General features: G+C 36.3%; 1 protein-coding gene across 1 annotated transcript in view; it reads left to right on the top strand.

The window, feature by feature from the left end:
• The first annotated feature begins 481 nt into the window (after positions 1–481).
• LOC144452364 (tolloid-like protein 1) overlaps positions 482–24,214 on the top strand; it is a 115,036-nt gene continuing 91,303 nt past the window's right edge. The window contains exon 1 of the mRNA XM_078143457.1: positions 482–778. Coding sequence (XP_077999583.1) covers positions 616–778 — 163 coding nt within the window. The 5' untranslated portion in view covers positions 482–615. The remainder of the gene's footprint in view (positions 779–24,214) is intronic.

Below are 24,214 nucleotides of genomic sequence, written 5' to 3'. Positions count from 1 at the left end.
ATTGGCGTAGGCTTGCACTGGTCTACAAATTTAAACACGACATGTATTGTTTTAATAGACAGTAATGTTTAACGAGGCGGCACTGCTTATCATTCCTACATATTTATTTATTGGTACCATATGTGAATAAATTACTAACACTTCAAGACCTGTCATTTCTGAATGTAATTCATTACACTTTACAAATGAAGGCAATATAAGCAACCTTTCAAGTTCGTTGATTTTTTTGTCTGTTCAGAGAGAACAATAGGAACACAAACAATAACAGTTACTGTCTTATCATTATCTCAATAGATACCACTAGCGTGAACAATCAATCGCGTTTCGAGGCAAGTCCAATATTACCGTACTCAACTCTGATTGGCTCATTCACTTTGAAACTGACACCTATTCAATACCGACTGTGATTGTAAGTTGTGAAACATAAACACCATTCACTGAATGCTCGCTGCATTTCACTGTGACTCGGGCTTTCTCTCCTCTTCTGCATTGCTTCTAAGACAGAGACCATTAAGTCAATTTGACTCGGTCGATCGTTAAACCATCATCTCTGAGTTCTTTCGTAATCGCCATTACAGCGACACACACTGCTGGTGAACTTTACAGAACCGAATCATGATTATCACGGCACTATTTGGGTTTGTAATCTTCGCTTCACAAGCGACACAGTGTACTAGCCGTGCTGTGGAAATTGTACAGTCTGGATCTGATGAGGTAGTTGGGTACACGGAATTTCATTCAACATACATTGAAGATATGGCAGATCCATGCAAAGCTGGTAAGTATTAGTTTATTGTCTGACAGCTGTCATAGAGCGTAGCCAACACTATCGAGTTGTTATCGTGCCATCATAAGATACTTCAAATATACACAATAGTGTAACAATAATTATCTTTTAACTTTGTACTATTTACACAGCACACACAGCAAACCACAGTTACAAGCTGACATCACCAAACACCTCACTCACTATCTTATACTAAGCAAAACGATACGATCACATATTGTCCACTTTATTTTCCTATTTTACATTCCGAAATTTGCGAAACGTTAAAAGTTCTCCAACCTGGGTGGTCAAATTGGTCACGATCGCCGTTCGAAGTACTTTATCAGAGAGATTTGGCCCCTTGTTCGGTCGATGCACGCCATTGTTTTGGTGCCTGGGGTCGTGTTTTACTCGAGAAAGGTTTGTTACAGTACCCTACTGAAAACACGGCTTAAAGTGAACTCATAACTATGTATCCTTCATCCATTAATGTGAGTAAAACATCTGTCCACCATTGTCTGACCAACACAGTCGGTGCTAACACCGTGAAGAATACGCACACAAAGTCAGGTCGTTTCTATTTATTACAAGCCTCAAGGGGATTATTGGCAAACGGATTAATTCATTGGTTTTTACAAAGCAGTCAACAACGTTCAAAGCAAATTTTCGATAGTTTTTAGATGCCGGGTAGATGATTGTCACACAGGAGGAAGTGTAGACTATGTCGAGTCTAATTCCGTGTGAAATCCTACGTTTTTCATTACATGTACAGTCTTCGTATACCTTCCATCCAACTTTTAAACTCAAATTACCCGGGATCACAGAGAATTGATATTCACAGGGCTGCGTAAATTTTCATGGTATTTGACAAGCTATTTGTAGCTGTCAAAAGGCATGTTGAAACGAGGGTGTTGATAATAGTGTGAACAATCGACTCCACCCTGTGTTTATATAATAAAGGCAAATCACAATTTAATTACCACGTGTTAGAAGTAGCACAGACAAGTCACAGCTAGTCAACTGGAAGAAAGCAATCACATCTTTGAAATCGCAGTGTGTTTCGCGTTGTCTTTGGTAACTCCATCCGTTAGTAGCGTAGGAAGCCGTAGGGTGCGAACGAAGGGCGGTCAACAAAGCTCCCCTATATTTCTACACCTACACCCACACTGACTGTCGCAAAAGCCTCCACTCCAAGCCATAAATCGTTAAAAAAGTTGCTGGATTTTGTGTTATAGTCGTGGGCTAAATTCACCAGAATAATATGATACTAAGAAGCCCAGTGGGTGTCACTCCTAATAATTCACACAGATTGACGTCACGTTCGCAGCTACCACAATAAAACTCCCGGTTTGTTTTCACCTCGATATTGTGACAGATCCCGTAGGACTGAGAAGTCGTACGAGATGTTAAAAGTTGCAGCGAGGTGCAAATGGAGTATGACTGATCGTATTGTATTTGACGTGTTAATGATTTAATGGAAATAGAATGTTAAGACGTCGAATTGGAGTTTAAATCAATGGAGTTTTGTTGAAATCGATTCATTTCGGTCGTTGGGGTTAAAGAGAAGTTTGTCGTGAAACGGTCTGGCGGGAACTGCCTCACATGGTACTAATAACCATTAGGTGCTGGTGTCAGAGTCCAAACTACAGAGTAAATTGACTTTCCATATAGTCCATACCGTGGTCGATCACAAATTGTATTTAGTTTCAGGCCACACAGTAGAGTATTGGGTTCCAGTCGATACAGCACGGTCTATATCTTTCTAAACGTGACACTCAACTCCTGGGCAAAATGCATTTTAACTTTCAACTACGGAGAGGGGAGAGGGTTCGAAACCATTTTGGTGTCATACGGAAAGTATGGCGAAACTTTAACGTTTGTTGTCTTGTTGATTCAGATGCTCTGAACGGTAATATTTTTTTAAAGTTAAGTTTTAGAATGAAATTTGATATCAGTTCATTGAAGTACAAAATATGTTGACCAGTATATGCAGCTACACTACAATTGGAGTCTAACAGACGGCGTGCCTTGCAAAATGAACTTTGCACAGCTTCTCATTGCAAAGGAATCATCTTTGTAATAGTAACTTGAACCATAAGGAGAATCAACGCTTTCACTAAATTTGGCTGATACGAGTCTGCGATCACGTCAGACCGTGACAAAAAAATCAGTTGTGAAGTTGGCGTTCAGGGTTGAAAATATCGCCATATTATCACTCTTAACCGATACTCTTACTGTTAGCTGAAACTTTATCGAGGTCGACTACTTATTCACACTGACATATGTTATTTCTAATCGATAATGCATACATTTCTCGACATAATTATATATATATATATATATATATATATATATATATATATATATATATATATATATATATATATATATATATATATATATATATATATATATATATATATATATATATATATATATATATATATAACTCGGTGAGTATCAATCTGCGTAAGACAGTGCTCTATACCGCAGTGGCAGAGCGTAATAGAATCTATATATATATATATATTGCGAGGTTTTGAGTTGGACGGTAAGACTACCAATAATTCTGTCACTGCACTCTAGCACTCACACTTTCATACTCTCGTATGTGATCGACTTGGTCCAGAGTTGGGAATTAGTCACGAATGATAAGTGATATCGGCTTGCCGGAATCACCTACCTGAGTGAAGTCTGGATGTTTTAATTATTATCTTACTTTATATATCATTCCAATACAATGGAGTTTACATAAACACTTAAAATAGAAAACCATGTCATATAATTACGTCATCTTAAATTTGCTGACACTACTCCTTTCGTACATCACATGATCTTCAGCTAACATCTTGTTTACCCAATGTCGTCATCGCAAGTCTCTTCTGTGACCTATGGTCTACAATGCCAAAATGTAGAATTTATTCCCATAATTCCGAAATACGATATTTTGGATCGTAATATATATACATGTATATATATATATATATATATATATATATATATATATATATATATATATATATATATATATATACCTCGTTGTCTGATGATCGCACTATGCGTGAAACTCCGAGTTACAACCAAGAAAGAGTTCCAGTACTACCAAAACTATATATATATATATATATATATATATATATATATATATATATATATATATATATATATATATATATATATATATATATATATATATATATATATATATATATATATATAACTCGGTGAGTATCAATCTGCTAAGACAGTGCTCTATACCGCAGTGGCAGAGCGTAATAGTTTTGAGATTTAAGATGACGTAATTATATGACATGGTTTTCTATTTTAAAAAACTATATATATATATGAGTGACTTGATGAACAGGTAGTAGTGTACGAAGTCGGCCTTACTTCCAATCCCAAAGTAAAATACTAATAAGCGACGTTTCGGTGCACAGGCACTCGAATCAATCTGTATGATTTGGGGGAAAATGTAAAGTGAATAAGACTCTTATTCACTATAGTACATTTTTTTTTTAAATCATACACATTGATTCGAGTGCCTGTGTTTCGGTGCGTCTAGAACACGTTCTACAAACTATGACAAACACACGATTACTAGCAAATTAACTACGCATGTCCGAACAAATAGAAAATACAGTCATGTGATCAAAGGGAAAATAAGTAGAATAAATTAAATGGTAAATAAAGAACATGGTCAGTTTTGTATGCCAGATGGTTCATAGTCATTAAGTCTGTGGGGATGTAGAGTTCCAGCTCTATTAATCGATAGACTTTCTAATATCCTATCAAAGCCTCGAATAGGGCATAGTATTGTAGCTGTAAGCTGTACATAAGGAACGAGTATGACAGTCCCAATCAATAAATGCAATCCTACGTTTCGAATCAAAATTCTTTATCTAGGCATATAGTAGGTAGATACGGGATAGTTAGGAGATGTTCCACGAAACGATCACCAAGCCGACGTGCAGTCGAACCTATATACAAAAAAACCAACACATTTCTGGCATGATGTAAATTACAATATGCTACGTTAGTACTGATACAAGTACATCATGTAAATCTACTCGTAACAGCCACAGTCACAGCCACACTTTTCTTAGGGCCAAAAACATGATGAGTATTGATAATGAAACGACATGTATCACATCGAGTACGATCGCACGGAAATGGACCAGCATTAACTTCCAATCCATTTTGTTCTGTATGGACCACCATATCTCTAAGATTGGTATCACAACGCCAAGCCATTCTCGCAAACCAGAGCTGTATCGTACTTCGAAATAAAATGGGACGGCTCGTTAAGAACGATGCCATAAAACAGGCCGTGGTTTGTTACCATGCGCCAAGCTGTTAAAGTTGCTTCGGGAAATAATGAATTGGTTACCCTATTAGAACGTAAGATATTTAAAATGCTTGTATACATACATACATACATACATACATACATACATACATACACACATACATACGTACGTACGTACATACATACATACATACATACATACATACATACATACATACGTACGTACACACACACACATACACTTTCCAACATGACGTGTTGAACACCTACCGTGATTCAGTAGGAGATCATATACGCATTACTCTCAACTCTCATGGCATTTCAAAACATCAACTTTTCTAGAAATTCGATATCACCTCATACGAGGGTGAGCCCCTTCCACATTACGCACGTCGATTCATATAGTTTGTATGTTACTTCCGGTACACACACTCCACGTGGACGAGATCCTTGATATTTCCCTGAAGATAAACATCGTCGCAAACCACGGCCTCTTTTACTCGTTATTTCGCAGTGTCGCGGAAGAAATAACAGCTCTGGTTTGCGAGAATGAAGATAAGAAAAATGTAATGTAACATTAAGATACCTGTATATATAGTGGTATATGTATCCTACTGTTCAAAGACGTTTTTGCTCTTTCGACAGTTTAAGAAAGAATGTTTTGTTTGAAAGAGTTTACTTTCATTGTCCTAACTGGTTGAAGTAGAATTGTTGTTTCCTGTTCTTTGATTCTGTATACGTTTATATACACGTAGGTGTAGAACCAAACATACATACTTTAACTTGATATGAAATCGCATGGCAGCGAACCTCCGAGTTGAATGAAAAATGACACCGGAAAACAGTTGACACACATTCCGAGTCATCATTTTAGCTAAAAATCTAAAACATCTACACCTCCAGTAAATTTAGTTTTGTCGTCAGTTCCCTGCTACTGACCGATCAGTGTCTTGTAGATCCTATAAGACGACATAGTAAAGTGGGTCAGCACAGCAAACTGTAAATGTCACCTGTCAATCAAACGATGTATTGGGCGGACCTGTCAATCGAACATAATACCATGGGGTTCTACTTCCATGATAATACTATGCTTCAGAGTTTAGCAAGACAGAGAGTTCACATTTTTTGGAAAACGTTTACAGCTGCATCACAGGGGAAAGATGGGTCGTCTCCTCAGCACAAACCTTGACAACGGAGGGTATTATACTGTATATAGTAACGGTGGTGTCCGGCCTGTTCAAGACAGTTGACGGGTTAATAATAACCATCTGGTCCCAGACATGGTAATGGTAATGGCTCAGATCTCAGACAGTATACAGGCAAATAATGGCTGCCCTGTCCTAGACAGGTAATGGTAATGGCCGGGATCTCAGACAGTATACGGGCAAATAATGACTGCCCTGTCCTAGACAGGTAATGGTAATGGCCAGTTACAAACAGGTTAAGTGATGACACCATCCAAAACAAAGAAGAGTTGATACAGTGCAGTGCGCACTCAATTCTTCAGATGCATTATCAGGAGAGGCATGAGAAGCATGTCATCACAAAAGGAAATAGAGGAATCAAGAAAAAGATCGAACCAGATTTAAACTGATGAATGCCTCCCGTAAGGGAATCACTAATTATGCAAATACTCATTACACTAAAAAAAACTATGGTAACAGATTTTGTTTTTGGACAAGCGTGCTTTCTTAGGTTAATGTATGTGCCAAATTATACGGAATTTGAAGATTGCATGATAATTAATTACTGAATATCGTTCATTATTCAAAATACTCATTAAAGGTAAAAGTTGTAGGAACAAACTTCATAGGACAGGTGCGTATTATTATGGTTGATATATGTATCATATTATACGAAATTTGAAGCTTGCATTTTTAAGATACAACCTAGTTACCTAAAATAATTAATTATGCAAAATTTTCATTAAAACTGACTAACTTATATCAAATATTTTATAGGACATATCCGCTTTGTTATGGTTAACGTATGTACTAAATTATGTTGAAATTCCAGTATGCAGTCTTAAGATATAGCCTTATTACCGAAAAAAATTAATTATGCAAATTATTCACTAAATCTTCGAACAAAATCAACAACTTTTATAGGAGATATGCACTCTGTTATGTTTAACGTATGTACTAAATTGTATTGAAATTGAAGTATGCAGTCTTAAGATATAGCCTAATTACCAAAAATCATTAATTATGCAAATTATTCACTAACACTCTAAGGTACATCAACTAACTTCATAGGACATACACAATTTGTTATGGTTAATGTACTAGTATGTACTGAATTGTATTGAAATTGAAGTATGCAGTCGTAAGATATAGCCTAATTACCAAGAATCATTAATTATGCAAATTATTTATCAACACTGAAAGGTACATCAACAAACTTGATAGGACATATGTGTTTTCTTATGGTTAGCGTATGTACTAAATTATGTTGAATATGAAGGATGCATTCTTAAGATATAGCCTAATTACCAAAAATAATTAATTATGCAAATTATTCGTTAACGCTGTAAGGTACATCACCAAGTTTTATAGGACAAATGTATGTTGTTATGTTTAACGAATATACTAAATTATATTGAAATTGAAGTATGCAGTCCTAAGATATTGCTTAATTAGTTGATTTCATTAATATGCAAATTTCTCTAATTAAACATTAACAGATATGGCTCAAAACCTAATTAGGTATAGCCATTACCCTAAAGATTATATATTCCAAATTTCATTATAATTGAGCCAGCCGATTTTTAGCAAATGATGACACAGACAGACAGACAGACAGACAGACAGACAGACAGACAGACAGACAGACAGAGACAGACAGACGGACATTCCCCCTTTTAATACCTCCCGTACCCTTACGGGAGGTAAAACTGACGGAGATAGCAGTGCTGAAAATATCAACTGGGCATGGAAATACAACATTGAAAAGATTTTGTCAATTAATAAAACAGAGAATCTGAATACATCAAGAAAATAAATATCAAATGGGTTGAACACGTTGTGAGGTCCTCAAACGAAACTTTGATAAAACAAGTGATGTTTGTGGATGAAAAGTTCAAGAAGGTCGGTTTCCATCACAAGACCGTATTTGAAAACGTTGCGAAGATTCATTTTTGAGAGAGTGTTATCGTAGAAAGGATGGTAAACCACAGCCTCTTTTACGGCACCGTCCAATACGCGACGCCAAGGCATTCGTTATTCGCCGTGTCACGGAAGAAATAATTATAACAGCTCTGTTTTGCGAGAAAGGCTCAGACCCCCCCCCCCCCCAAAAAAAAAAAGAAGACAACCCACCCACTCACATAGGGCATGGATTTGTTATTATTAAATCCATACCCAGGGACACAAGAATGACTGTGATGTTAACACGCTCGTCTACGGGATGACTGATGTATTTTATTATTCTCTGTGACACGGACGTCGGCACTCGTTTTGAGTTCGATTACATTTGAAAATTTTAAGACAAAACATGTGTTAATGACAAAACAGGTGTCTAGTCATCAAAGGGACATCGTTATTAATTATCAATCTAAACAAAATACGCCACTCTATTCATTAGTAATTAATTGATTTACCAGATTGACAGTGAAATTCTAAGGTTTTAGGACCAACTATTGATTGATAGACCAGGTTTGAGGTGTGAGGACCAACTAACCACTAACTATATACGTGACAAGTGACGGTTGTTTATGGACAATATTATTCTATGTGTAAAGAAGCAACAACCGATCTATAATAGATACATTACTTGTACATATTGACGCAGTGTGACATTCACGTGAAAGTCTTGTGTAAATGAATGAACCTAAATGTGTTTTGTTTCACTGCGTTTACTCCAACTAGATGAAATGTAAATGATGCAATGTTTCATGGATTGCTTTCAAGTGGCATAAGTTGAATTGAAGTCTTTGTATATGACTGTACATTTATACTGGTCAAATTATTATGTGTCGATGCTTCTCAAAATAAATATTCTTAACATTTGTAATATTGATAGCAACCAAACCTTGGCATCGGTCGTCTCGACTGGTATGGTACTTTTGTTCATGTGGAATCGTTAACAAGTGTATCCCAGTCTATCAGATAAATCCATACTATTTTGCAAACAAATTTCCGTATACAATTATAGAAAATGTGAATTTTTTATCGTAGGGTAAAGTTGATGTGATAATAATTCTCTATGTGCACGTCCGTTTTATTCCATATACTGCTGTACAGCTGTGCTTGTTTTAGATAGGCCATGTCACAGATAGGTTTATCTGAAAGAATTCGTCAGGGAATAAAATAAGATCACGCAATATAAATCAGGTCAAAGTTCACACGTGGGAATGATAGTGTTTATAGAAAATGTTATACTCGTAATTCTTGATATAAAGGTGACAGTCCTGAGGGTAGGGTAGTAGATAAACACATTACTGACTGATAAGAATAGATATAACTTTTGAAAAGGTTTAGTAATGGGAGTCATTAAACTTATAGACGCCATGTTATGTCATCTATGGAATGAAATATTATGTACAAGTACGACGGTCAACCTATCCTATATATTTTCTCTCCTAATATTACGGGGTTTTATTCTCGGACACTAAAATGTGTTTTTTACAAACCAACAAAACTTTGTCAAAACAGACTGTACGCTTATCAAGTCCTAATAGACTTGGAGGCGACATTCTTCAGAGGACTGTTTTTGATCGTGTTAATTGCTGCGTCTGACATACGACAGAAAAAATCACATACATGAAGTCTCGTCGCGTAACATTTGCAAAATGGTATTCAGTTTGGGTAATCAACATAGTATGGTACAGCAACAAAAAAAGACTAGTGATGCAGCCAACATAGACAGACTGATGCAGCCAACGTAGACAGACTGATGCAGCACACATAGACAGCTGGTGCAGCACACATAGACAGCTGGTGCAGCCAACATAGCCTGACTGATGCAACAAGAGAGACAGACCAATGCCCGAGACTGATGGACTAATGTATCAAGTGAAACTGGTACATCAACATAGATTGATACAGCAATATGCATGGTGTAGAACATAGACAGACAGACGGATGTAGCAAAGACATGTTCATGCAGCAGCATACCGAGATTTATGCACCAACATAGACAAAATGATGCAGCCTAAATAGTCAGTCTGAACATAGACAGATTGGTACACCAACATTGAACCCATGGTATAGAACATAGACTGGTACACCAATATTGTGAACCCATGGTATAGAACATAGACTGGTACACCAACATTGAACCCATGGTATAGAGCATAGACTGGTTGGGACCGGCTCATTAAGAACCGTAAAACCGTAAAACGGTCGTGGTTTGCGACGATGGATGCAGTTTATTTAGACGGATGAACGTAAACAGACTTGTGTACCAGCATAGACATGTGCAGTTAACAAAGAAAGACTGATGCAGTCAACGAAGGGAGACTTTGATCTCTTTGTCAGACACTCAAACTGCCATACTACATGTACATGTATTTGATAGTGTAAAGTGTATCGAACATTCTCGACGTTTGCCTTGGAGTCAGTGCACTTTCTGCCATCTCTTTATTTCCTTCGAAGTGACGACTGTGACAGTTATAGACCTATTAACTATATATATAATAATATGTCTATCTAATTTATTGAAGTAAGTACGGATATGATCCAGAACTCTCCGTTTCCAATGAAAACTCTGATGCATTTTTTTTTTCGATTGACAATGTCGGAACGAAAACTGATGAGAGTTGTAGAGCTGATATGACGTTTCAATCGAAATAGGATCTGGACGATATTAGATGTAAGTTTGTTGATTATACACAAGAAAGCACCTGTATCTTGTATACAAGTAACATTTTAGTTTTAGTTTAAGCCAATTATAAAAAAATCATGACTTGTGAGCGTGAAATCCGTAATGTTCAGTGTGTAAGTTGCGTGTCGAGATATTTCCGGTTTGGCCTTCATTGCTACTCTATAGTGTACTACCACAAAAGAAGAACAAAATACTCGGCTCTCAGACTTGTAAGTTGTAGACTTGAAAGAGCGACACGGCCTTCGACGAAACAGAACACACAGGTTTCTATTACACAGTTCTGGACATGTAACATTGAAGTGGAAAATAGCTGTATTGTATTCTATCAATTGAAGGGAAAGTGTATTCAGACTTTCCATATGTATGCCAGGAAAAAGATGACAAGTTTTAGAGATATCGTTTATATGCTCGGGGCTATTCTATCGTGCCGAGTACAGTGTGGGGTACAGTGTATATCATAGACGTGTTATTATAAGGACTTTTCCTGAATTATTCCCTTTAGGGGAGAACCATTTGATTTCTGGGGGGGGGGGGTATGGAGGATTTTGAGAGAAAAAAAATGTTTCCAGGTGAACCAGAAAAAACAAATTTTGATCCTGTAATGGCTTGAGAAAAAAAAAATTGTCATAACAGACAGAAGTGAAAAAAAATTGTCACAATGCACCAGAAATGAGCAAATTTGGAAACCTTATTCTCATGTATTCTTTGGTCGCGCGCCGCCGTAGGCTGCACAAATGTTTTTAATAAAGTATAAATTCCTGTTTTTCTCCAGCACATCATTAAAGCATGCACTATATAGCTCTGCTTTAAACCCAAGTGCACACAAAGTTTTCCTTTCCTTTTCTGATCCAAGAAAACATATTTCAGAATTTTTGTTGCAATATCTCAATGACACAGTCATCTGGAGGGGACTATTTGGCTTCTGTAAATTAAGACAATTTAAAAAACAAGACAGGAGTCAATAAACTAGTGTCACATTACACATGCAAGATATTTTCTTCTGGTTCCTGGTACTACTGTAATCCGCCAGGCTTAAAGGAAAGCAATTCACAGGGGTCAGGAGTACAGCACTCCCCAGATCAGTCAGCTCCTCAGGGATATTTTACCAGTCATCTTTTGTACATACAAATATAAGTAGCAGAAGTATGGTTGGTGGACAGACGTCTTTCATACTAACTGCTAATTCTTCTACTTGCACAGAATAAGTTATTTAGAGGTACAGTTTTTGAACCATTGTGACGTGGTATAGGTATGAACAACGCATTACAAACTTAATGACTAATTAAAAAAAAAATTGCACTGCTACTCCATTTGAGAAAAAAAATTGATGCAGGACTTACAGTAGAAAAAAAATTGCTGTCACTCTGACTGGAAAAAAAAATTTGCTCCCATACCTACTTCCTCCATACTCCCCCCCCCCCCACCCCCCACAGAAATCAAATAGTTCTCCCCTTAGCTAGATGTCAACCCTGTTAGTCAGTGGAGGAGAGAAGGGCAACCCCTGTGTCCTTCCTACCCCCATGGTGGTGTCTCACACTGAAAATAAAATGGAATGAATGTGTCATGGTGTGCACCTGAAATACCTCGGCTGAATTGGTTCACAGGAAGCGAAAAGCAGGCAGAAATGTACACTCATTGGATCACTATTTTATTTCAGTTTGATTTACTGTGAAAAATAGGATGCTGAGTTGTGCCATTTACTCGTTGTATTTTCACAATTACACCATATACTTCCTTTCAAGGAAAACAAGATATGCACTCTGACTATAAAAGCAACAAAATTGCTTTTTCATCAAAATTTGATGGTGTAGTGGTATGTGCGTGTCCGATACGGCTGTACAAATATATCAGTGACCTGTCTTTAGACCTGTCTTCAACACTAGGGCACTAGGGCACTGCTCTTGCGGCGACCATTCAACAAATTTCAGAATTTATTTGGACGAATAAAGATTATTATTATTATTATTAAGCCATTTAATCGCTACTGCTTCCCACTTTTTGACAAGTCATAAACATCTGTCATCAGTCCACAAGGCATGTGTTTTAACACTGATACTGTAGTTGCAGGAATCATTGATGGAGAACAACCAGATATAATATGTTATGAAAGAAACACTAACTAAAGATAGCAAAGCATTGGCATGACTTTTCTATGATATATCTAGTTTTCATATGCTATGTAAAACTGTCAATGAGACAACTTGTACAGTTGTATTATCTGTGCCTGAAAGTTGCTATTGTAAACATCTATAAACACATATGGTACACAAAATGTGCCAGGGGTTATTTGAGCCACTACTTAAGTAAATGAAGATCTGATTAGGTTTTGGTAAACATCCAATAAATGTTATTGACTCATTTGCATAATCAACGGTTTTCAGCAATTAGTCTATATCTTATGAATTCAAATTTCAAACTTCATATAATTTGATACAAATATCAAAAAACGTATATTACATATGCTTTATCAAGCTTGTTGATGTAACTTTAAGTCTTAATGAATCATTTGCATAATTAATGAGTTTCGGTGATTAGGCTATATCTTAAGACTGCATACTTCAATTTCAATACCATTCAGTACATACATTAACCATATCAAATTTTATGTGGCCTGTACAATTTGTTGATGTACCTGACAGTGTTAATGAATAATTTGCATAATTAATGAGTTTTGGTAATTAGGCTATAATTTAAGAATACATTCTTCAATTTCAATACAATTCAGTACATACGTTAACCTTAATAAATCCCATATGTCCTGAAAAGTTTATTGTTGTACCTCACAGTGTTAATGAATAATTTGCATAATTAATGAGTTTCGGTAATTAGGCTATGTCTTAAGACTGCATACTTAAATTTCAGTACCATTCGTACATACTTTAACCATAACAAATTGTATGTATCCTATAATGTTTGCTGATGTACCTTACACTGTTAATAAATAATTTGCTTAATTATGAGTTTTGGTAGTTATGCAATATCTTAAGACTGCTTACTTCAATTTCCATACAATTTAGTACATACGTTAAATGTAACAGAGTGCATAATTTGTATTATAAAAACCGTCGATTTCACCTAAAGATTTAGGGAACACTTTGCATAATTAACTATTGTCAGTTAACTTAGGCTTTGTCAAAAAACGTTCATTACCATATTTTTTTAAATATCATTTTAATGGGTAATTTGCATAATTGGTGATTCCCTTACAGGAGGCATTCAATTTAAATCTCGTAGATTATCGATTAGAAATTTAGGAAGTATGATATTAACGTCGAACTTTCTTATTTTACCTTGTTGTTTTGCTATATTGTGTACTCAGTCAGTCCATATCTCACTCTATTAAACCATGCTATATCGTTTATCCAGTCAGTCCACTCTAACCATGCTATATCGTTTATCCAGTCAGTCCACTCTAACCATGCTATATTGTGTACTCAGTCAGTCCATTTCTCACTCTATTAAACCATGCTATAATATCGTTTATCCAGTCAGTCCATATCTCACTTTTAACCATGCTATATCGTATACTCAGTCAGCCCATATCTCACTTTTAACCATGCTATATCGTGTACCCAGTCAGTCCATATCTCACTCTAACCATGCTATATCGTGTACCCAGTCAGTCCATATCTCACTTCTAACCATGCTATATCGTGTACCCAGTCAGTCCATATCTCACTCTAACCATGCTATATCGTGTACCCAGTCAGCCCATATCTCACTTCTAACCATGCTATATCGTGTACTCAGTCAGTCCATATCTCACTCTAACCATGCTATATCGTTTACCCAGTCAGTCCATATCTCACTTCTAACCATGCTATATCGTGTACCCAGTCAGCCCATATCTCACTTCTAACCATGCTATATCGTGTACCCAGTCAGTCCATATCTCACTTCTAACCATGCTATATCGTGTACCCAGTCAGCCCATATCTCACTTCTAACCATGCTATATCGTGTACCCAGTCAGCCCATATCTCACTCTAACCATGCTATATCGTGTACCCAGTCAGTCCATATCTCACTCTAACCATGCTATATCGTGTACCCAGTCAGTCCATATCTAACTCTATTAATTCATGCTATATCGTTTACTAGTATCCAGTCAGGTCCTTAACCTCACTCTAACCATGCTATATCTTGTATGCAGTCAGTCCATATCTCACTTCTAACCATTCTAGTTTGTGTTCCCAGTTTGTCCATATCTCACTTCTAACCATTCTAGTTTGTGTTCCCAGTTTGTCCATATCTCACTTCTAACCATTCTAGTTTGTGTTCCCAGTTTGTCCATATCTCACTTCTAACCATTCTAGTTTGTGTTCCCAGTTTGTCCATATCTCACTTCTAACCATTCTAGTTTGTGTTCCCAGTTTGTCCATATCTCACTTCTAACCATTCTAGTTTGTGTTCCCAGTTTGTCCATATCTCACTTCTAACCATTCTAGTTTGTGTTCCCAGTTTGTCCATATCTCACTTCTAACCATTCTAGTTTGTGTTCCCAGTTTGTCCATATCTCAGTTCTTTCTAACCATTGCTATATCGTGTACCCAGTCATAACTAGTCAGATTTATTGGTAGTGACTTTCTCAACTGCTTTGTCTTCCTACGTGCAATTTTTTTCACCAAAAGAAACTTAATCACCAAATGTGACAATGTGGACTTTAATATGTTATCACTAACAAGGTACAAATAATCAAATTGTGTATGTGTATTGTCAATGTCATCATTATAATCATTGCATTTTTAGAAATATGGCTATGGTTAAAATGATAACGCGTGCAACACAAAGTTGGGCAACAACCCACATTACAAGACCTCAAAGAATTCAACAAATACTCTATTATGTTATGAATCGATAATTCCATTGGAGTATATTGTCTGGACATTGAACTCAACATATAGTTTGTGAATTTTGTATTGTTACATTATTCTAGCATCCGGTAATAAGTACAACTAAAGTTGTAAGCTTCTGTCACTGTAAAATCATGTCAACAATACAGTTAACCCCATGGGGAGAAAATCCCCTTCTCCTCAATATTGGGTGACCCCCCTGACACTTACATCAATTGGGTGACCCCTGACACTTTCAAGTGGAAATGTCATGGTGACATTTCTAGTGATATTTAATGAGTAACTCGTAACAATTCTGTTGAATGACCAGCAGTTGGTCAGAAATATGACACCGGACGGGTGAGAATGAGTGCATTTTCTCAAGAACATTTTAGAACCTAGTTAAACTTCAGAAGGTTTTTACCCTAGCCTAATAAGATCTCACAGTTCAACGGATGTTGTAGCATAGTACCATTTGGTCATAACACTTCAATATTTCAGGTTGTTTTGAATTGAATTGAATTGAATTTTTTGAATTGAATTGTTTATTCACCAGATACAAAACAGGATAACATTTTTATGTACATTTCAAAAAGGAGGTTGATTTGATAATATATCTGGTGAGGGCCACAGAAATAGTTCGATCTGAACTAGTCTAGTCTGTGACCCTGACAAAATAAATATAGAAGAAAAAAAAATACAAGTGTGTAACTGGGCAACAAAAACTAAGAACAGAAAGGGATATCTACAAATACGAAACAATAATTGTACAAAATATTTACATGTCTCAATAATTTAAATAAAATTTATACTCATAAGAGAAAACAAAAATACATGTCATGTGTTTTCTATGAATTACTCAGGTGAGCCTTTAAAATTGATTTGAATCTATTCCTATCAGTGATGTCTTTAATGTGTCTTGGTAATAAATTCCAGTGATGAGTGGCTGCATATTTTATACTGTGTTTACTTTGTGTTAGGTTAACTTTGGGTACGTAGAAATTGCGATGTGTAGCGGAACGAGTAGAATAGGAGTGTGAAATTGTATCCAAATAGCGGTTTACATCATGGGCAAAGTGATTGTGTAGCAAATCAAAAGTAAAGAGGCAGGTGTGAAATGAACAAAGTTTATGAATTGGTAAAATATGTAGCTGTTTGAATAAAGGGTCAGTGTGTGCACGAAAGTCAGAGAAAGTGATAAGACGTGTAAATTTCTTTTGTAGTAAATATATTGGTTCCAAGAAAGAAGTGTAAGTATTCCCCCAGATTTCGACACAGTAGCTTATATGTGGAAGAATTAGGGAGTTGTACAATAACAGAAGAATAGATTTCAGAATAAAGTGTCGGAGTAGTGAGATAAGTCCGATCTTTGGGGCAATAGATTTGACAACTTTTTGGATGTGGGACTTCCAGTTAAAATTGATGTCAAGAGAAACTCCAAGATACGTTGTCGAGGAGACGTTGTTCAATTCATTTCCATCTATTCCCAAACTACCCTCTATGTTCACAGGTTTACGGGGTGTTTTGATGACCATGTAATTTGTTTTTTCAACATTGACCGTTAGTTTGTTCGCTCCACACCAATCACACACCTTCTGAAAATCTACATTTATGTGGGTAAGATTAATCTCGTTTCCTTCGATAGATTTGAATAAGTTAGTGTCATCTGCGAAAAGTCGAAACTGGAAGGAGTTGGTAGAATTTGCTATGTCGTTGATGTATATTAAGAAAAGAATGGGGCCAAGAATCGATCCTTGTGGGACGCCACATTGAATGTGTTTATAGGGGGATGATATATTGTCAATGGTAACGTATTGCTGTCGGTTTGTGAGGTAGTTTTTAAACCAATGTAGTGGAATGCCTCTTATGCCATAATGTTCTAATTTATGAATTAAAATGTCGTGGTTTATGGTATCAAATGCTTTCTTTAGGTCAATGAAAATGCCGAAGGTGATGAATCCGTTGTCTAGTTGTTCACTAATATCAGAGACCAGGTCTGCAAGGGCCAATTTTGTGTTATATTTTTTTCGGAATCCAAATTGTGTATCTAAAAGAATATGTTTAGTTTCAAGATAATTGATAAACTGTTTATTTACAAGTGACTCTATAATTTTACTAAATTTAGGGAGAATTGAGATTGGTCTATAGTTGCTGACGTTGTCAGCTGCACCTTTTTTTATAAATTGGCATTATTTTGGCTATTTTTAAAGAATTTGGGACTATTCCTTGGCTCAGTGAACAATTAATGATGTGTGCAAGAGGACGAGCGATGAAATGTGCAGCATGTGTGACAAGTCTTGGGTGAATATTGTCGTATCCAACAGCTTTACGTGGGTCTAAAGTTTTGATTTCATTTAAAACATCTTGTTCAGAAACAGGGTGGAAGAAGAAAGAGTTGAGATAGTTACCGTCGAGATATTGTGTGAATTTGGTGGCTGAAGTAATATTTGACGCAAGGCTTGGACCAATGCTTGTGAAAAAGTCGTTAAATTCGTTCGCTATATCAGAACTTTCTGTCAGAGGATCATTGTTGGGCGTCGTTGAGATCAGTTTGCGTGGGTAGAGTTTGTTAGTCGATTTGTTCAGTACTTCGTTGATCACCTGCCACGTCTTGTTAATATTACCTTGGGCCCATCGAAATTTATTGAAGTAATAACGTTTCTTTACTGACTTGAGGAGTTTTGTTAGAATATTTCTATATTTTTTGTACTTAAGTTTATAATTAACATTGTGGGGATTGTTTTTCATTTTTGCAAACAACCTATGTTTTGTACGTACTGATTTAAGTAGGCCGTTTGAGAGCCAGGGTTTGCGGATACTATTGGAATGGCGGGCGGTTTTGGTATGAACGTGATTTGATACAATGTTATAAAATATGTTGTAAAAGGCTTCGTAGGCAATATTTGGGTCTGTGCAGTCATAGACAGGTTGCCAAGATGTAGCATTCAAGTCAGATAAGAAAGCATCAGGGTTATAATTTTTAAAGTTAAGTATTTGGGCTTGCTGGTTTCAGTATATGTTTGAGGTGATTGATAATACAAAAGATGGGATAGTGATCTGTGATGTCGGACTGAAGTGTACCACAGTTGATAAAATAGTTAGTGATATTTGTAAGGCAGTGTAGTTTTGTTTTTATATGTAAGTAATCTCTTGACATATGGAATAATCCAACAATTCCACTTGTCGGAAGTATTTGTAAAAGAGTACATGATGTAATATTAAATATGTTATGTATGTAAGATATAGTTTCAATAATAACATTTCCCCGGGATATGTGTGTGTGTGTGTGTGTGTGTGTGTGTGTGTGTGTGTGTGTGTGTGTGTGTGTGTGTGTATGTGTATGTGTGTGTTGAGGAATTCACCAGTTACGTTCTCTCATCATATGTAAATAGATTACTAATATATGCTGAACATTTGATAACAACAACAACAACAATAAGTAAATAAATAATATTTTATAGTACTAAGTTTAATAATAACGATAATTTATTTATACAATGTGCCTGTTACCATCCAGAGAGCGCAAGGTGCTAACAATTATTACCCCTAGCACAGATCTATAAGGGCACAACAGCCTTTTATACCTCCTCAACTCCATGGGAAGCATAACAACCTTTACAACCTGTAAGCCACGCATATTACTAAAACATTCACATTGCAATGTCTATCCTACCAGGTACCAATTCAACCATCATGACACCATGAATTGTTGTAAAGTATCCACCCAGCAGTTTTTAGCACAACTGAACTAGGTTCAGTAGTGCTATAGGCATTGAGTAGCATGTGTGTGTGTGTGTGTGTGTGTGCGTGTGACCTTAAGTCAAATAACGCCAGACTAATTAGCTTTGTATTTGGTGGGGACGTTATTTAGGGTGTAGATGGAAAATTGTTCAAATGAAAATGATTGCATTAAAGAATCGTGCATTTTGTGTTGAAATATGTAATTTGTTATACTCCGAGATGCTTTCTCTGAGCCTGAAAATGAAAGTTTCTTGTTTTATTGATACAATGAAATCATTAAATCTTTTATGGGCTACTTCACATGTCAATGTCAATGGCGTAAAGATTAACATCTGTTTGAGGTTGCTTGGAAACCTGTTTTTAGCACAGCTGAATTAAATCTTAGACACTATGATTAAAACAGGTTCATTTAAATGCACAATCCTTAGGCATTCAAAAAACAGTTTGTACAAAGAATAAGAAGTCACACATTTATGGAGAAAGAAAAATAGAGTCATATCAAGGCCTCTATGATCATACTGTGTTTGGCAGGTTAAATTTCCTGCATGATACTTTGATGGGTGTATTACCTTGGGTGTCTAGTTGGGAAATTGGTCAAAAAACTTAAACTCAAAAACTACTTCACAGATCAGTCTGAAATGTGAAAGGAACATTCTTAGGGTGTTTAGATTAAGAAATGTTCATGACATGATAATTCCATCGTTGATATGCAAATTAGAACTAAAAATGTGTCTTTTTGGTTAAAAATGTTTGATTCCAAAACTACTGAGCAGACTGGGCTGAAATTTAACAAGGATACATCTTATGGTGTATAGATGAAGAAATATTAAGCACATAGGGATCTCATGATCTCATATGCAAATTAGGTGTACAAATGTGAATTTTGGTCAAACATTTATCTCAAAAAGTACTTGGTCAGTGAGACTGGAACTTGGTGAGATGTTTCTAGAAGTGTTATTCTGCAGATTTTCTTCAAAATAGCAACCATGACCCATAGCAACAGCAAAATGGTGGTGTATTTAACAAAAATGATAATGGGGATTTAAAGACAATTGAATAAACATTCCAAAAATGTATGTAAATTTGCCTAGCAACATGACCACACCCATAGCAACAGCTAAATGATCACATGTATTGCAAAGATAACAACAGGGATTAATAGACAATTGAATAATTGTCCAAATAATGTATGTAGATTTGCCTAGCAACAAGACCACGCCCATAGCAACAGCCAATCAGTGGTGTATTTCACAAAGATAACCATGGGGATTAATACACTATTGAATAATCATGCATAAAATGTATGTAAATTGCCTAGCAACAAGACCACGCCCATAGCAACAGCCCAATAATCATGTATATTGCAATGATAACAACAGGAATTGATAGACAAACGAATAAATATTAAAAAATGTATACAAATATGCCTAGCAACATGACCATGCCCATAGCAACAGCCAAGTGACCACATATATTGCAACGGTGACAACACAGATTTACAGACAAATGAATAAACATTAAAAAATATATGCGTATGTGCCTAGCAACTAGACCACATCCATAGCAACAGCCAAATGATCACATATATTGAAAAGATAATAACACAGATTTATAGACAAATGAATAAACATTCAAAAAATGCATGCAAATGTGCCTAGCAACAAGTCCACGCCCATAGCAACAGTCAAAAAAATCAAATCTATTGCAAAGATATCAATAGGGATTCATAGACGGGTGTATGAACATTGAAGAAATTGTATGCAAATATGTCTAGTAACATGACCACACCCATACCAACAGACAAATGATCATATATATAACAAGAATAACAGCAGGGTTGGATAGGCAACAGGATAGTCATTCAGAAAATGACCTAGCGTGGCTGACCATGTGGATAAACATTTTTAAAACTGTACAGTACAATTGTGCTACAACACCATTGGTGCTATTTTTAGCACAACTGAACTGAGGTTCAGTAGTGCTATAGGGATCGCCCGGCATCTGTCTGTCTGTCTGTGTGTGTGTGTGTGTGTGTGTGTGTGTGGATGTGTGTGTAAACAACTTAAAGTAGAAAAACGCTGAACCGATTGCCATGATATTTGGTGGGTCCATTACCTTGGGTGCCTAGTTGGGAAATTGTTCAAATCAAAATGATCGCATCACAGGTGTGTGATTTGGGTCAAAAAATGTGATTTTTGGTCAAAAAACTTAAACTCAGAAACTACTGGGCAGATTGGTGTGAAATTTGGTGGGAACATTCTTAAGGGGGTGTAAAGTAAGATTTGTTCATGACATGATGATTCCATCAGTGATATGCAAATTAGGGCTAAAAATGTGTCTTTTTTGGTTAAAAATCTATAATTCCAAATGTACTGAGCAGATTGGGCTGAAATTTAATGGGAATGTACCTAGGGATGTATGGACAAAGAAATATTAAGCATACAATGATTCCATGAGTGATATGCAAATTAGGTGTAAAAATGTTCATTTTTGGTCAAAAACTTATATCTCAAAAAGTACTTGGTCACCGAGTCTGAAACTTGGTGAGATGTTTCTGAAAGTGTTATTCTGCAGATTTTCTTCAAAACATTTTGACAAAATTGGCCCTAGCGACCATGACCACGCCCTTAGCAACAGCCAAATGGCAGTATATTTTGGTCAAATAACAACATCATCTGGTAGGCAAATGAGTAAACATTCAAAAAATGTATGCAAATACCCTAGCAACCATGACCACGCCCATAGCATTAGCCAAATGGTCGTGTATTTCACAAAGATAACAACAGGGATTCATAGACAATTGAATAAACATTCTAAAAATGTATGTAAATTTGCCTAGCAACAAGACCACGCCCATAGCAACAGCCAAATGATCACGTATATTGCAAAGATAACAGGAATAGAAAGACAAATGAATAAACATTCAAAAATTGTATGCAAATGTGCCTAGCAACAAGACCACGCCCATAGCAACAGCCAAATGATCACATATATTGCAAAGATAACAACGGGGATTAATAGACAATTGAATAAACATTCAAAAAATGTATGTGAATATGCCTAGCAACAAAATCACGCCAATAGCAACAGCCAAATAATCATGTATATTGCAAAGATAATATCTGGAATTCATACACAAGTGAACAAAAACATACAAAAATGTTAATATATCTAACAACATGACCACACCCATAGCAACAGCCAAATGATAGCATATATCGTAAAGATAGCAACATGGTTGGATAGGCAACTGGATAGTCATTCAACAAATGACCACTTATTGTTAGCATGGACTACCATATGGATAAACATTTTTAGAAACTGTACAGTTGTGCTACAACGCCATTGGCGGTATTTTTATTTATCAATCTATGAGGAGCATGGGGTAACGATGTTTCAGACCTCGTGTGTTCTATGCGATTTGATATGTCTTCTTGAAATGTTTTGTATTCCTGAAAACCACAATGTAAATAAGTTATGTCGCATGAAAGTCATACATGAACATAATAAGTGAATTGTAATATCTCAATTGTGTTGGACTCTGCCACGGTAGTACAACATACATATCATCCAGCAATCTTATATGGTGTTGACTTTGGTGAGGAATTCCACATTGCTAGGGTGAATCCAAGTATGACAATTCATATACTAAATACACAGCCTTGTGTTTATTCGCAGCGTTGAACTATTCCAGAGGGATGCCCCCCCCCCCCCCTTCATAGAATGCTGTGTCTGGTAAGAGTAGGGATTTCATGTTTGATGTTTCAATTTTTAGCACAACTGAACTGATAGGGTTCAGTAGTGCTATAGGCATGTCAAAGTGTCTGTCTGTCTGTCTGTTTTGATGTGTGTGTGTGTGTGTGTGTGTGTGTGTGTGTGTGTGTGTGTGTGTGTGTGTGTGTGTGTGTGAACAACTTAAAGTAAAAAACCGGCAGACCAATTGCCATGATATTTTGTGGGTGTATTACGTTGGGTGTCTAGTTGGCAAATTGTTCAAATCAAAATGATCTTACCACCGGTGTGTAATTTGGGTAAAAAATGTGATGTTCGGTAAAAAAAAACTTAAACTCAAAAACTACTAGGCAGATCGGTCTGAAATTTGATGGGAACATTCTTAGGGGTGTTTAGATAAAGAATTGTCCATGACATGATGATCCCATCAGTGATATGCAAATTAGGGCTAACAATGTGTCTTTTTGGTCCAAAATTATTCTGTGTTATTCTGCATATTTTCTTCAAAATAATTTTGACACAGTTGGCCTTAGCAACCATGACCACGCCCTTATCAACAACTAAATGGCAGTATATTTTGGTCAAATAACAACATCAACTGGTAGGCAAGTGAGTAAACATTCAAAACATATATGTAAATACACTTAGCAACCATGATCACGCTCATAGCAACAGCCAAACGGTGGTGTATCTCACAAAAAGATAACAACAGGGATTAATAGTCAAATAATAAACATTCATAAAATGTATGCAAATAAACCTAGCAACAATACCACGCCCATAGCAACAGCCAAATGACCATGTATATTGCAAAGATATAGAAAATAACTCCCTTCCCACACAAATGAATCATTCTGGGAAATTTCATTCTCGCTAACCAGAGCTGTTATTTCTTCCGCCTTACTACGAAATAACAGTAGGGCACGTACTGGTCAGTGCTGTAAAAGAGGCTGTGGGTTGCAACAATGGGGAAATTGCATCTCAGGTAATCATTTTAACCGGACTGCGATGAGA

Source organism: Glandiceps talaboti, chromosome 22, assembly GCF_964340395.1.
Source record: "Glandiceps talaboti chromosome 22, keGlaTala1.1, whole genome shotgun sequence".
In the NCBI taxonomy this organism is placed as follows: Eukaryota; Metazoa; Hemichordata; class Enteropneusta; family Spengelidae; genus Glandiceps; species Glandiceps talaboti.
Note: the sequence above shows the minus strand (reverse complement) of the source record. Positions and strands in the feature narration are given on the sequence as shown.